At 41.3% G+C, this 16,391-nt stretch overlaps 1 protein-coding gene across 5 annotated transcripts in view; it reads left to right on the top strand.

Annotated features, from left to right (window-relative positions):
• The window catches only part of adgra1b (adhesion G protein-coupled receptor A1b), a 522,173-nt gene extending 506,699 nt beyond the window's left edge, over window positions 1-15,474 (top strand). For all 5 annotated transcript variants that reach the window (XM_061962586.1, XM_061962578.1, XM_061962594.1 and 2 more), the window contains 2 exons: window positions 9,577-9,672; window positions 11,285-15,474. In XM_061962586.1, the coding sequence (XP_061818570.1) occupies window positions 9,577-9,672; window positions 11,285-12,695 (1,507 nt within the window). In that variant the 3' untranslated portion in view covers window positions 12,696-15,474. The remainder of the gene's footprint in view (window positions 1-9,576; window positions 9,673-11,284) is intronic.
• Window positions 15,475-16,391: the final 917 nt, after the last annotated feature.

Raw genomic sequence — 16,391 nt, 5'->3', positions numbered from 1 at the left:
GCTTCATGGAAAACTTCAAGTTTAGTCGCGCACCATTTGCGTTCCAGATTTCTACATGATAGTTTAAGAGCTGTAGTTTCTTCTGTAAACCATGGGGTACGCCTTTTAGGGGCCTTTTTTTAGCTTTAGCGGTGCTATACTATCAATGGTGTTGCGCAGGGAGTTGTTAAAGTTGTTAGTGAGGTTATCAATAGAGCCCACATAATTTGGGAATGGTGCCATTACCGAAGGCAGTTGGCCAGCAAGAGTCATCGCATTAATGTTGCGGCTGCTAAAGCAGTGATTATTATTAGCTTGTTGACAATGAGTCAGAACTTCAAATTTTATAAGGTAATGATCGGACATTACTTTAGTATACGGGAGTATCATAACTTTGGAGGTGGTGACACCCCCGACAAGCACTAGATCTATCGTATTACCGTTGCGATGCGTGGGTTCATTTACTATTTGTGTAAGACCACAGCTATCAATTATAGTCTGGAGCGCCACGCACGGAGGGTCTGATGGGGTATTCATATGGATATTAAAGTCCCCCATTATAATTATATTGTCGCCGTGCGTCACTAGATTAGCGATGAACTCTGAGAATTCACTGATAAGGTCCGACTAGGGCCCTGGGGGGGCGGTATATAACAGCCAGGTAGAGAGGCAGCGGTGTGACAGACCTCATAGTAAGCACCTCAAATTATTTATTTTTATTACTTAGGTTAGGGGTAAGGTTGTCATTGTATATTAGTGCGACCCCCCTCACCCCTTTTAAGGGGACGGGCAATATGAGCATTCGTATAGTTAGGAGGAGATGCCTCGTTCAGCGCAAAAAATGTGTCTGGTTTGAGCCAGGTTTCGCTGAGACCAATGACGTTAAGATTGTTGGCTCTAATGACCTCATTAACTAATAACGTTTTGGGAGACAATGAGTGTATGTTTAAAAAGCCCATATTATAGGTAGTGGGCTGTTTTGAGGAATTTTTGTTAAAGTTATCCGTAGCAGTAATATTATTACAGTTTTACATTTGAAGTTAATTGCTGACATGAATGTACTTTTACACCATATTTAAATTTTAGGAGTTTCACCTGTGTAATATAATGACTGAGAGAAAATCTAGTCACAGAAAAACAGGCAACTTTTTCTCTGACTACAATTTAACATTCACCTACTGAAAATGCAAACTTTTGACAACAAACTTAGTCACTGCTCGGTGACTTTTGTTTAGCGGTAGACGTGAACTGAAGCGACTTGGAGGAGGACTGTAATTTGTAGTGACCGTTATTCTGATTTAGAAAAAAATCAGATGCACTCTTAAGGGGAGAAAAGTCAGAACCTGTGGAAAAACAAAGAAAGGCGAGCTGACCCGGCGCTCAAAAACGAGAGAAAAATAAGGGAAACGGCTGGTATTCTATTTTGCGTCCTCTTCTACCGATGTTTTCCTCTAGATAGTTAAGGAAATTCTGAAAGGGCATGAGGAAACACAGGCTTTGGTGTCTAGATAGGAAATGGAAGAGCAGGAAAGTTGGAAATAACAAAACATACATAAAGATAACTTTTGGTTTGAACATTTCGAAGATCCAGAGGCTGTGGGTTCTTTAACAGAGGTAACAATTACACTCAGTCACCATTTTTCCATGCGCCAAATTAGATTGATCCAAAATTATAACAACAGCTCACAGTGTGATAACAGGTTTAGCTGGTGCTACACCTTTCAACATATGTATTATTAAACTAGTAGATACTTTCCTCACTCGGCATTTTGTTGGAAGGTGGGATGAATGCAACACCGAACATTGGTCTAAAATCTATCAATAATTATAATGCATTACATCTGACATTATTAATGATTCTCCATATTGAAGTGTTTCTGAAGGGCCATAGGAATACAGATGGAGCCTCTCTATTTTCTGTGCAAAGCAAATCCTCTGATACCTTCATAATTGGGGCGGTTAATACAAAATGTTCTGGAGTCGCTGCCATCATGCACTGCTTGTGAATTAGATCATTTGTCTGGGGGCAAGAAGGGGGATTGTGCAGCACAGCATCCATGTTGATCCACAGTGATTGACCGTAATGGCTCCTGTCAGACAAACTCATGCAATGTGACTAAGGAGCTGGAGACAAATCAATTCCCCCCATTCTCCAATCACTACCAATCACCTGCCATCAAACCTATTTCTGCTCATCTACCTTTCTGTCCCTCCAATCTCGACAGAACCTATGGCATATCAAACGTGAATTGATTTACGTGGACCCCGACTTAAGCAAGTTGAAAAACTTATTCGGGTGTTACCATTTAGTGGTCAATTGTACGGAATATGTACTGTACTGTGCAATCTACTAATACAAGTTTCAAAAACGGACCATCATGGTCAGTGTTGTCAGGAGTCAGCATCACCATGTTAGAACCATTTATCTCTTTAAATATAAATACAACTTTGAACACACAGTAACTCAAAAAATTAACGGTGACTGTACAGTACATCGTCCAACTAACCATGAATGATTGCATTTTCAAACAAATTGCCATCATAATGTTAGAATGCAACCAGAATAAACCAATGCATACACGCCAAATCCACTTCCACAGATCTAAGCCAGATTCAAACCCAGAACCACCAAGCTGTCAGCTGTCCTTACTTTCGATTACTTTCATTAAATTTGCATGAGCAAATAGATAAGTATGTTACTGTCACCGTAACTTGCCTGGTAAAGAGTAAGTCATATTTTGTGACAAGATATCAGTCGGTTGTATAGATGGTTCAAGGTGGGTGCATATTTTAGTCTAACTTAGTACGGCTTTAGTCTTTAGCCTTTGGCCTTTGCTGAAGCTGACTGAGCATCAGTTGTCCTCACGTAGAGCAACATGTGTCCTAGACAAGGTCCAACGAGGGGGCAGTACGGGATGATATGCCTCAGCAGTGCAACAACAGTCATGATCTGGCAACTCTACTGCCGCCTGTCTTCTTTTTGTTGCAGTGCCTGGTTTCTGTGTCACGGGGCTGAGCCACCTGCGTGCACACCTGACACTCATTTCCTCTTGACTACTTAAGCTCTCCAGTCCATTCATTTGGCGCCAGTAAATTCCTGATGGTTCATCCTTCCAGTTGTGCTCATCTCCTCTACTTTGACTTATGTTTTTGCTTTGCCTTGGGGTCCTAGTCCGGCTAAGAAAAAAAATAGGAGGATTGTAAGGAATTAGACACTGAATACACTTTACGCTACTTAATTCTGATTATTGTTGTCTCTAACCTCATTAAAATACCACAGCCCGTTTTTGTGAGTTTGTCAATAAAAAGCTTGTGTGAGTTTCGAGAAAACATGAACACTTTTTATATGTAAGCAATGAGTTGTATTGAGTTCACAGTCAAGCTTGCAGTTATGGGATGGATGGCACAAAGGTTATAGGTCAGATGTCTTGCGTTCCACCAGTTTCATACGTATCTTGCTGACGGGACTGTGAATGACTTTCTGTTGGAGGAGGCAGGCCAGGCCCCTCGGGGAGCTGTTTCACTCAGAGGCAGTGACAGGCCGGTAATGCAACCAACCAACACCACCTCCAACTACGCTCCCTCCTTCCCTCCTCACAAACCCCTCAATACCATCGGCCCAGACAAACAACTTGATTACAATTGAATTTTCGGGACGGGTGCTGTCTGACGAGGGATATGGGAGAAACGGCACGAGAAGGACGGAGCAAGATGGAGAGATGTGAAGGTTAGCTCAGTGACAGAGGTAGAGATTTGAACAGAATGGAAGAGGAAATAGCATATTGTTATGTAGGAAACTGGATGACAGCGCAAAGTGAGAGCACAAGGACACAGCAGGTAGGGACCTGCTGGGGGATTAGCTTTGTTTCTGCGCACAATTTTTCTGCGACGCAGTCGTCAACTCTGACTTACCCTCAAACTTTCTGGTTACTTTATAATGTGTTTTATCAGGCAGCAGATAACAGATAATTGAACCCATACTAATTGCAGACTATTATCTTTTTAGAACGTTTAACTTTGCCGGGTCGGCGTCTCGGGATGCTGCGGCCGGGCTGCATGTCTGGGGCCTCTGGGTCCCGCCGCCCACCCCTTCCGGATGTCCAGCTCGGTGGGGGCCTGCTGGGTCTAGTCCCCAACCGCAGTCTGTCCTGGCGCCTAGGTCATGGGGGCCAGGTTGCTTGTGGGGCAGGGCAGTCTTCGCGCCCGGCTGCATGAAGTCTCTGGGCCCCTCTTCCCATACTTCTGCCCACATGGGCCTGGTTGTTTCCTGCTTCTCCCGTGCCTTGTCCTTGGCCGGGTGCGTCGGCCTATGGCCTGCTTGGGCCCGGGGTCCTGTCGCTGGCCAGCCTGTCTGTGTGGGACCAGTTGTCCCTTGTTTCCTGTATACTGCACATAATGTTGGGGGTTGGGCTTTCTGGGTGGCTGGGGCCGTACCTTGGCTCCCGCACATACTGGGAGACAAATATATTGTACATGCATACATACATACATACCCACATACGCACATACGCGCGTATCTTCATACATACATATATACATTGATACATGCATACGCACATACAAAGGAACATACGCGCATACATTGGTACATACGCACGCACAAACATACAGAAATACAAACATACACACACAGGGTACATACATCCACACGCACATTCACTGTATAAACATACATACATACTGTACATACATGCCACTCGCGCATATAATCACGTTTCATCAAACATAATAACATTGTTCAACCCTTGGGGAAACTGGGTACAAACAAGGGACACTGCTAAAGCTGTTACCATAAAAATCTATAAGATTAAATATAGTTAAAGTTAAAATACCAATGATTGTCACACACACACACAAGGTGTGGTGAAATAGTCCGCTCCTCTTTCTCTCTCCCCTCTTTATCTGCTTTCCATTGTAATTTAAGTATTCATTACATGTATGTATTGTTGCATTTGAAGCAATTGTAATGTTGATAATAGAGGTAATTATGTTTATTAATCATTACCAATATTGTTGTATATATTGTTATTTGTATTGCTTCATTTGTAGTACAAAAATGATTATTGTCTTTTCTGTGGTATTACTGTCTACTTCATTAACTGGTTCTTTGCTCTACTTTTTTGTATCATATTTGTACATATTGTATTTGCTGATGTTGTTCTATTCTTGCTGTTGTTTTTGATTTTGTTGTCTATTTGTCTTGTCTCCTTGTCCCCACAATTTCCCCCTCTGTCTTTTCTTTTTCTTCTTCTTCTTTCTATCCCCTCCTACTCCGGTATGGCTCTGCCAAACATTAAATACATCCATTTCACAAAGTCAAATAAAAATAAGGCATCAGGAGAAATATCACACACTCTGTACAGCAAATATGGACATCTACATCAACAATATGATTTTCCTGAGTGGCTGGATAGGACATGCTAAAAAAATGTTACATGATAAATCTAAACGATGTGAAACAATTTTAACATTTATGGCCTCTGCTTTACCTTGAGGAAGTGGAAAATTACTTTCACAGAGGGGTGTAATGCCCACGGGAAATCTTGAAAAAACGGTTACAACCTGCAACATTGCATCTGGCAGTCATATTTGATAATTACTTAAAATTATGCGCATACATATAATGATTAGGGAAGAAGACAACCAATTCACCTACGACACAATATAAAATTTCCTCCAGCCTTCTGTAAGTGATGACAGTATGCTGATGCAGGCCCGTCCACTTTTTGAAGCTATAGGTGAGCATTCCAAATTATGCTAAAACTTGCTAAAAAGAAAGCATAAAATCACTACTGTTTTTACCATTTTAGGTCTGGCACTCTGACATAATTGCCAATGTTGTCAGCATTAATGGGGCCCTTTAATGTGCAGAATGTCAACAATAAGCCAAACTATGGTCCTGATCTACTAGGATCCAAAATGATAAATTCTTAATAGCGTGTACAAACTATGCAATTTCAAGTACTAGAAGTGAGAGTGTTGCGGGTGATTTAGTAAGATTGCGCATACATTTCATAACAAGCAAAAGTGATGCAAACTGCCATAAAGGTTTTGCGTGTCTGACCAGCTGTCACCATATCATTTAGTGCTCCAACCTGTGGTGTTTTACTGCTTGTATATTTTGGAACATGATGCAACACGCAACTATAATCTGTAAACTGCCACCTTTTCTGGTACAGCACGATGTGCATGCTCTGATGTGGTCCAGACATACAATCAATCAATCAATCAATTAATTCCTTTATTGTCATTGTCATAATAACACTTAAGTCATACATGAACAACGAGATTTTGTTTGAGCTTTGTCCAGCGGCATAGAAACTGCATTGATGTGCAGGTTGACAATAGTTTACATTTTAGCATTTTAGCATTGTCGGGAAGATCGCGATAAGAGGGACGTGGGGATGGGAACAGTCAGATGTCTGATGGGTGTTACTTTGATGTTGCAACAATGCAATGTCCAGAGCACAATTATTGAGGTGGTGAAGAGTGAGGTAATAAGATGGTCTGGGGCAGCAAAGGGGCAGGCTGTTCATTTAGCAGTCTCACAGCCTGGGGATACTGACTGTGAGACATTATGATGGTCCTGGCGCGAATCGATCTATACCTCCTTCCAGAGGGTAGCAGGTTGAAGAGGCCATGTGCTGGGTGGTATCTGTCCTTCTGGATGTTGTGTACTCGCTTTAGGCAGCGAGTTGTGTACATGGCACTCATCTCTAGGAGTATCGTCCTTGTAATTTTCCCCGCCGCTTTAACCACTCGCTGGAGGGCCTAGCAAACCACACTAAAAATCCGTAAGTGAGGACACTGCTGATGGCACAGTTGTAAAAGTTGACCATTGATTTCTGCGGAATGTTTGCGCATTTTAGTTTCCTCAAAAAAACTGTAGAAGCAGTGTTAATGTCCCAGCATAGATCAAACAACGAACAAGTAGGAAAAAATCAGCGGGTTATAGCCTGAAAAATGTGGCATTGAGGTCATTATTACTGTTTATAAGCAATCCATTCTTATATCGACTAGCATACATTTTCAATCTGCAAGAAATGCATTCTATCTAAAGTATGATCATGTTGACTAATGTGGTAGAGTGCTCACATGTTTGATGTATTAGAGACCATTTTCTATAAATATATCATTTTGAGGAAAAATTATTTTTTCGACTTGCTATATGTGTTAACTCATCCAGCTGTAGCTGGCTAATATGATGAACATAAGTAATCAACATTGATGAACATAAGTTATAACCATACTAGTCAGTGTATCAAGTCAGGAAACAAATAACAGGGTCATACTGTAGCTCCAAAAATCCATGGGTCAGTCACAGCGCCACAGAAGAAGAGCAGCTCTCGTTAACACACAATGTAAATGAAATCTTCACGTTCTTGATGCACAACATAACCATTAATCTTATTTGTTCATATATAATGCCCGCACAACAATGAACAACTTCTCTTTGTGTCTGAAAGATCAATAAGCACCACACAGACAATCATGGCATTCAAGCGCACCGCTTAACTAGAAGTGCTATGACACCAATGTAGTCACGCTGTTTGTAATGTTAATCATGTACCCCCCCATGAAAGCTGGTGTACACACATTCAACTTTGGTAACATAGGCAGTAGATATAATTAAATGTGCACTATTTTGATGTTTCCACAAATGCAACAGTTGTATTGTATTGTATTTAATTCTATTTTGTTTTAGTGCATGTTGTACAAAACCCAAAACCAGTGAAGTTGGCACGTTGTAATTAATAAAAACAGAATACAATGATTTGCAAATCCTTTTCAACTTATATTCAATTGAATACATTGCAAAGACAAGATATTTAATGTTCGAACTGAGGAACTTATTTTTTTTTGCAAATAATCATTATCTTAGAATTTAATGGCAGCAACATATTGCAAAAAAGTTGGCACAGGGGCATTTTTACCACTGTGTTACATGGCCTTTCCTTTTAACAACACTCAATACACATTTGGGAACTGAGGAGACACATTTTTGAAGTTTTTCATGTGGAATTATTTCCCATTATTGCTTGATGTACAGCTTAAGTTGTTCAACAGTCTGGGGTCTCCGTTGTGGTATTTTACGCTTCATATTGTGCCACACATTTTCAATGGGAGACAGGTCTGGACTACAGGCAGGCCAGTCTTGTACCCGCACTCTTTTACTATGAAGCCACGCTGTTGTAACACGTGGCTTGGCAATGTCTTGCTGAAATAAGCAGGGGCGTCCATGACAACGTTGCTTGGATGGCAACATATGTTGCTCCAAAACCTGCCTGTACCTTTCAGCATTAATGGTGCCTTCACAGATGTGTAAGTTACCCATGCCTTGGGCACTAATACACCCCCAAACCATCACAGATGCTGGCTATTGAACTTTTGAACTATTGAACCCTAACAATCCGGATAGTTCTTTTCCTCTTTGATCCGGAGGACACAACGACCACATTTTCCAAAAAAATTTGAAATGTGGACTCGTCAGACCACAGAACACTTTTCCATTTTGCATCAGTCCATCGTAGGTGAGCTTGGGTCCAGCAAAGCCGGCAGCGTTTCTGGGTGTTGTTGATAAATGGCTTTGGCTTTGAATAGTAGAGTATTAACTTGCACTTACAGATGTAGCGACCAACTGTAGTTACTGACAGCGGTTTTCTGAAGTGTTCCTGAGCCTATGTGGGGATATCCTTTACACCCTGATGTCGGTTTTTGATGCAGTACAGCCTGAGGGATCGAAAGTCCGTAATATCATCGCTTTTATGTGCAGTGATTTCTCCAGATTCTCTGAACCTTTTGATAATATTACGGACCGTAGATGGTGAAATCGCTAAATTCCTTGCAATAGCTCGTTGAGAAATGTTGTTCTTAAACTGTTCGACAATTTGCTCACAAATTTGTTCACAAAGTGGTGACCCTCGCCCCATCCTTGTTTGTGAATGACTGAGCATTTTGTGGAAGCTGCTTTTATACCCAATCATGGCACCCACCTGTTCCCAATTAGCCTGTTCACCTGTGGGATGTTCCAAATAAGTGTTTGATGAGCATTCCTCAACTTTATCACTCTTTTTGCAAACATGTTGCAGGCATCAAATTCCAAATGAGCTAATATTTGCAAAAAATAACAAGGTTTTACAGTTCAAATATTAAGTATCTTGTCCTTGCAGTCTATTCAACTGAATATAGGTTGAAAAGGATTTGCAAATCATTGTATTCTGTTTTTATTCACTATTTACACAATGTGCCAACTTCACTGGTTTTTGGGTTTGTAGATCCTTTTTTTTTAACTAAAGTTTTGGTGTCACACACTGTAGTTCTTTAGACCGCCTTTATCTTTGATTACAGCCTTGTATCCACAAGCTTTGATTTATTTTTATCCCAATCACTAAATACTGTAAATGATGAGTTTGGCATAAGCCAAGGGCTACCTTTCTGTCGTAATAGATAATCATTCTATATTGGCTCAGGATTTGTTTAGATTAATGCTTGTAAGTGACTCTTTATCAAAAAGGCCTTTGGCTATTGCTTTAGTTTCAAACAGGGATTTTTATTTTTTTTAACCAACCAAGGACTTTTTGTCATTCTCTCTTCCAGATTTTATTTAGTTAGCGGTGGAGTGCCCCTCATCATCTGTGGGGTCACAGCAGCAGTCAATATAGACAACTATGGCAGCGGGGAGCAAGCGCTATAGTAAGTTCTTGCACACACAACAACTCCATTTAAACAAGGTGATCAGGTGCAAGTGTGAACATACTGTACATACAAGTGTTTTCTCTTTTGAATTAACATTAATAGCCACCTGGCAACCAGTCAAAGACTTTTTTCTTTTCCTCAAATGTGTAACTCTGAGAAAATAGAAGAACATGTCTACTGCAGAGGACGCTGGTTCTCAGGAGAATATTGTTTGCATAGACCAGCCTTTGACAGATTTAGGGTCATGTTCTCAAATGGGTTAGTTTATATTGGGTTAAAAATTGTTAGGTGATGCCGTAAACTTTTTGGCAAAATGTGTTAGTTATGAATGTCAAAGTTATGCAGTGAATGATGTATTTTATAAACTGTGGTCTTCAGCTGAAACGTTTTGGAATACAAATACTGTACTGCAGGAGTGTCCAAATTGCGGCCCAGGGGTCATTTGTGGCCTGCAGCTTATTATTATTTGTTTTGTTTGGCCTTCGACACATTCTCAGAGAAAATAAACAACAATTTTTTTTAAACATTTGATAAAACAAAAAATAAAAATGAAAATAGCCACAAATCTTCCCTAAAATAGGACCTCAAAAGCAAAATGGCAGACAACATGTGCATTTTACTCTATATCAGTATTTCTTAAACATAGGAGACCCATTGTTGGACCACGAGCGCCCCCTAGAGTGCTGCCAAAAAATATCTGTTTCTCAGCTGTGGTCCTTATGGGCCACAGTGGTAGTCAGTTGTAATACATTTTACCACCACTTGTGGCAGTAATGACTACATCAAACAAACAGAAGAAGGCTGGAACTCAAGTCACATAATTTTTTCTAAGCGCAAAAATTATGACTAAAGTGGTGATGTTGTATTTTCCTTTGCACTTACATTTTTTTATAGTTTATTTAAGAAACCAATATATTATTTTCATGTATTTAGTTCAAAATGATTTATGTAAGCACCGCTTAATTTGTATGCACATTTATTTTTCATCAGTTTTTATGAGTCCCTTCTTTTGCAGTTTATTTGATTAGTATTTATTTTTGTAACTAGCTTGGCCTAAGACTTGATGATAATCTTTGTGATTAACACATGATTTCATATAATTTGACAAGGTTTATCCTGTTAAATTTTAAACAAGTAAGATATAATTATTGAATATGATTAAAATCAAGAGTAAGATCAGTATTTCATTGTTAATATTTGAGGGGGCACTGGGCTCCTCTATAGTGGAAAAGTTGGGCCCCGAAGTCAAAAAGGTTAAGAACCCCTGCTCTATATGGTCTTTGACTCTTTGAGGATGTTTGTGTGTCCTGTCATGGTGAACATGTATACAACTTTGAGTGTGCGATAGCCCTCAAAAAGTTGGCAGAATAATAATTTTGATAAAGAATAATAAGAATAAGAAATCAAATATCTCATGGTTATTAGATATTACAATCATTTGCTGTGTTAGCTATAACAAAGCTAAGATGTGGATGTGTTTTTAGCATATGTTAAGTGGCCCCTGCGTCCTTAATTTTTGACACCACATGTTTGACACCACTGCTGTAGACCTTCTTGTTTGCATTTTGCGGTGAACATTAATATCTGATTATGTTTATGTTCGATGCAGCTGTTGGATGGCATGGGAGCCCAGCCTGGGAGCTTTCTTCGGTCCGGTGGCGCTCATCGTCCTGGTGACATGCATTTACTTCCTCTGTACCTTTATACAGCTGCGGCGCCACCCTGAAAAGAAGTATGAGCTCAAACAGCTGACAGAAGAGCAGCAGAGGTTGGCCTCCATCGACGTGCCAACTCACTGCCAGCAGGCCGCCGAGCCTGGCACCATGACAGCTCAACCTACTGGGAGCCACTGCCCCGCCGGCTGCCCGGGTGTACCCATTAATCCCGCACTGCTGGCCAATGAGCACTCCTTCAAGGCCCAATTACGCACGGCGGCCTTCACTCTTTTCTTGTTCTTGGCCACCTGGACTTTTGGGGCGCTGGCTGTTTCCCAGGGTCACTTCCTGGACATGATCTTCAGTTGCCTTTACGGTGCCTTCTCCGTCACCCTTGGCCTCTTCATCCTCATCCATCACTGTGCCAAGCGGGACGACGTCTGGCACTGCTGGTGTTCTTGTTGTCCGGGACGGCGGGCCAACGCCTGCCCCGGTGCCCACGGACAGGGCAAGCTTCCGCCCAAAGTCAACGTGAACGGAGATACACCGGCGCACGGCTACGGTCACAGCCACTGCCACCATGACTCTCCTTGCGAAGCAGTGATGAGCTGCAGTGTAAGTCACTGCAAACACGCTGCTCTTGCATCCTCACAAAATCACGTAACATGCCTGGCCCCCGTGACGCCGTGTTGCGCTGCCCTGCACAGCCAGCAGCTGATGGAGGAGGAACCTACAGCAACACATGTGCTGCTGCATGCCGATCCTGAGGGTTACCGACCAGGCATACAGTTGCACCCCTGCTTGAAGACCAGCACCAGGACTAAAGGCCGCCAATTCAGCCGCCGGTCTGCCACTAGTGTTTGTGGCGCGGCGAGTGAGCGGGAATACGCCTATCATATCCCTTCCAATGTGGATGGAGGCAGCGTGCACAGCTCACACACTGACAGTCCTCACAGCAGCCACGAGCGTCAAACCCACACATGTCCACATCTTGTCCACGAGGGCCTCCACGAGGGACATCACACATGCCACGCGGCGGCAGCAACTGCCCACGAGGCCCTTGCATGTCATAATCCCTGCCACCGGCATGTGTGCTGCGCCAAGGCGGACCTTTTCCCTTCCCTGTGCCCAGCAGAGGCAGCAGACGCAGGCGTGTTCCTGTGCGGTTGCAGCAAAGCGGCAGAGGAGGAGCCGATCCCCCATCACCATATGGAAATGCACGGCCCACGCAGACAATCCTACGCCCAGAACCCACCCAATCAGAATGGAATTCTAAAGGGCGGCGTGAACGAGGGACTACTTTACGCCTCAGACGGCACAGGGAATATACGCACTGGACCCTGGAAGAATGAAACTACTGTGTAGTGCGGGGTGGTATTGGGGCGCTACACTTCATTTGATTCGCCTCCCTTTTAAGAACTGAAGACTAATACAAACATCTCAATCAACGTGATATTTGTTAGTGCTGTTTTACTGGACACAAATTTCACATCATATAAAAAACATCCATACACAAAACATAACCATTTCCATTCACATAAATATTTGAAAAGATACAAGAGATGTCTACTCTTTCTAATCACCACAGATCTATTTATGTATAAAAGAAATTGAAAGGTGTGTGTATGAAATGTGTGTTAGTGCTTCATGGTAACAAGTTTTTGTTTTTTTACACCCCATCCAATAGTTTATGATCAAACTAACCAAAAACCAAATGTTTTAAGAACTTCCATGTTATAGAAAAATAAACCAGCAATTATAGACCACGTGGGTTTCCTTGCCATTCGTCAACCCGTTGTAAAAAGAGTGGTACCTTAGCTTACGAGTATTATGAGATACAGTGAAAGATGTCGCTCTGCTTTTGTCATGCTTTCAATTGCGAGCCTCTGAGCAGCTAAATGGTGTAGCTTATAGCTAGAGATCAAAAAATAACTTTGTTTTTCAACCATTGCAAACCAAACCTTTAGCAGTGGTCCAGCTTCCAAAGCTTTCTGTCCAGCATCTTCTTCCTGCTTAGGCTTGCTCTTCCACCCACATCCCGGTTTAATGCACACTCCTGAAGCTGCTCCGAGTGTCAGGGGGGGTTTGTTGCTCGGCTGGGCTACGAACACCGGCAAAGTCCTCTCAGCTTCTGCTTCACAGCACATTGCCTGAAAAGCATCCACTCTTCTCCACAACAACTCTGATTGTGGGAGATAGCATAACTAGTAATATTCCCTTTTCCAATGCCAACACTCGCTGCTATTTCAGCCTTATTGACCAGCCTTCAATTTTCGGTAACTTGGCTCGTTGTACATGTTGGATCTAATGAGAAAAATCCTCTTCAGTCTGCTGGAAGAAGTAAATGCTGTACATTATGACTGTATTGCATAACTTCATAAAACTGCTGTATTGTAGCTGTTTGTACTACTATTGTATTGTTTTTCAAACAATATTTCTTATCTATAAGTTTGTTTTTCTTTTCAAAAGTTGTGTTACGTTTTGAAATTGTGCTGTTTTGGCACGGAATAAATTGATTTCAGATCCAAGTATTCTGAGGTAGGAGCTTGGTTGCAGAACATAATGCGCTCACAGGTTGAAGTACCACTGTATGTACAAGAAATCAAACATGATGCTGTTTGTTTCTTCCTTAGAGGGGTGATCTACGACAGTGTCACATGACTATTGATAAGTTTGTCATTCATCTCCGTTAAAAAAAAAAAAAATCCCAAAGATTGCATGCTTTGTTCAACCCAACCATAAGTAGCCACTCCAACTCTATAAAGGAATATTCATCCTTACCTGTTTGATTTGCCTTTGACTCATTAGACTGCTGCAGGCCATCATATAATCTCTCAGACCAGGGTTCTGAGCTTTTCTGAAGGGGTTTATACATTTAATTTACATAAATAGTATATGCATAAAAAGAAGGAATTTTGACCAAAAGTCTTTACAGTATGAAATTCACGGGGCCATGACTTTGATTGATTTTCACATAATGCGAACCCTGCAGTTAAACCTTGATTTGCAATTCATGTTGTAGATTGGGACAAAGAATCCAGTATAGAATTCCAGGAGATGTTTATGGTTTATTTGTCACCATGAATATGCTAAAGCTGTGTATCGCATGTTTATTTTAACGAATGGTGTGTTTTGGTATGTGTGGACAAGGCCAGTCAGTATTTAGAAAATCCAGTAGAAATAAACAAATCTGGTCGCAAACCCTGCTTTTGGGAAAAAAAAACATGGCACGCATATCATAACATGCACTTTTGTCTGTGTGTGTCTGTATGAAACTGAATTATTTTCTATCAGATTTAAGATATTTAAAATGAAATAAGTCTATATATAAAGAAAGTTGTTAGGGGAAATACTGACCTCGCAATTCTAATACTCAGTATCTGAGTTCAAAAAGGTATTTTGTTTTCAAATGTGTTGTCATTTGAGTTGCCATTGACTTCATTGCATATGCAGACTCCATGTGTTGTGAGACTCATCCTGTTCTATCCCAAATAGAGATGCACTAGTCATGCTGATGTCTGGTTTGTGGCAATGGACTTTGTCACGCTCAGTGTGTTTAATCTACAAATGTCCGTTCGTAAGGAATCGTTGCGATTAAAAGTGTGACTTCTGTATAAAAGAGAAGAGACTCAGTCATGTGACGCTCCTTTTTTAGAAGCCAGTCATTAAATGATAAAACGAAAACTTCAAAGATTATGCATGAATCTTGCTGGAGGTTTTTCCGTGTTCTGGGACATTATGGGCCAAACTTGGGAGTGCTCAAACATTGGCCCACATCTTCGTAGTCACTTAGATGCTGGCAGCCAGTCCCTCTTAAAGTAATTGGAGAGGGATTTGTGACTATATCACAAGGTATAACAAGACATTTACTTCCTCTGCAAAACACATTTAACTGAGAAAACATTGGTTTTGGTTAATTGCTGTTCGGTTATATTCGCTAAGTGTTTAGTTTCATTGTGTTTGGTGTCATAGTGCCACTGTAGAATCCCTTCTCTATTGTCAGTAGATGCGCTGTCCCAAATAAGCATGATGGCTTTGTTTGGGGTCACCTGGTGGCTGCTTGAAAACTGACCTGTGGTACTGTGACAAAACCCAAAGCCAGTTTCCCTTTTTTCTACATTGACACAGATTCCAATAAATGTATTTTTTCACCATGCAAAAACGTGGCTTGTGTTTGTGTGAGTCAGCCATGTGTGTGAAGTATAATGCCTGTTTTATAGTCTCCCTTCTTGCCATGTTGTGTTTATTGTGTTTATTTTTTTCCTGACAGTGTGATGGAGATGCCCCACAGAGATGCCGCAGGGAAAGATCTTTACATGCGTCAGCCTAAAGTGTATTTGGCTGCATGTTTGTGTGTATATATATATATATGTGTGTATATATATATATATATATATATATATATATATATATATATATATATATATATATATATATATATATATATATATAGGTAGCAGGTTCGATCCCCGCTTCCGCCATCCTAGTCACTGCCGTTGTGTCCTTGGGCAAGACACTTTACCCACCTGCTCCCAGTGCCACCCACACTGGTTTAAATGTAACTTAGATATTGGGTTTCACAATGTAAAGCGCTTTGAGTCACTTGAGAAAAAGTGCTGTATAAATGTAATTCACTTCACTTCACTTCACTTCACATACACTTGTAAAGAACATAATGTCATGGCTGTCTTGAGTTTCCAATAATTTCTACAAGTATTCTTTTTTTGTGATAGAATGAGTAAACAAAGTAAGATTCAACAAAAATCGAGCTGTTTGGCCACAATACCCAGCAATATGTTTGGAGGAGAAAAGGTGAGGCCTTTAATCCCAAGTACACCACACCTACCGTCAAGCATGGTGGTGGTAGTATTCTGCTCTGGGCCTGTTTTGCTGCCAATGGAACTGGTGATTTACAGACAAAAAATGGGACAATGAAAAAGGAGGATTACCCCCAAATTCTTCAGGACAACCTAAAATCATCAGCCCGGAGGTTGGGTCTTGGGCGCAGTTTGGTGTTCCAAAAGGACGTCACACGTCAAAAGTGGTAAAGGAATGGCTAAA

The sequence above is a fragment of the Nerophis lumbriciformis genome, linkage group LG02 (genome assembly GCF_033978685.3).
Source record: "Nerophis lumbriciformis linkage group LG02, RoL_Nlum_v2.1, whole genome shotgun sequence".
Lineage (NCBI taxonomy): Eukaryota > Metazoa > Chordata > Actinopteri > Syngnathiformes > Syngnathidae > Nerophis > Nerophis lumbriciformis.
This window is presented reverse-complemented; position numbering and strand designations above follow the sequence as displayed.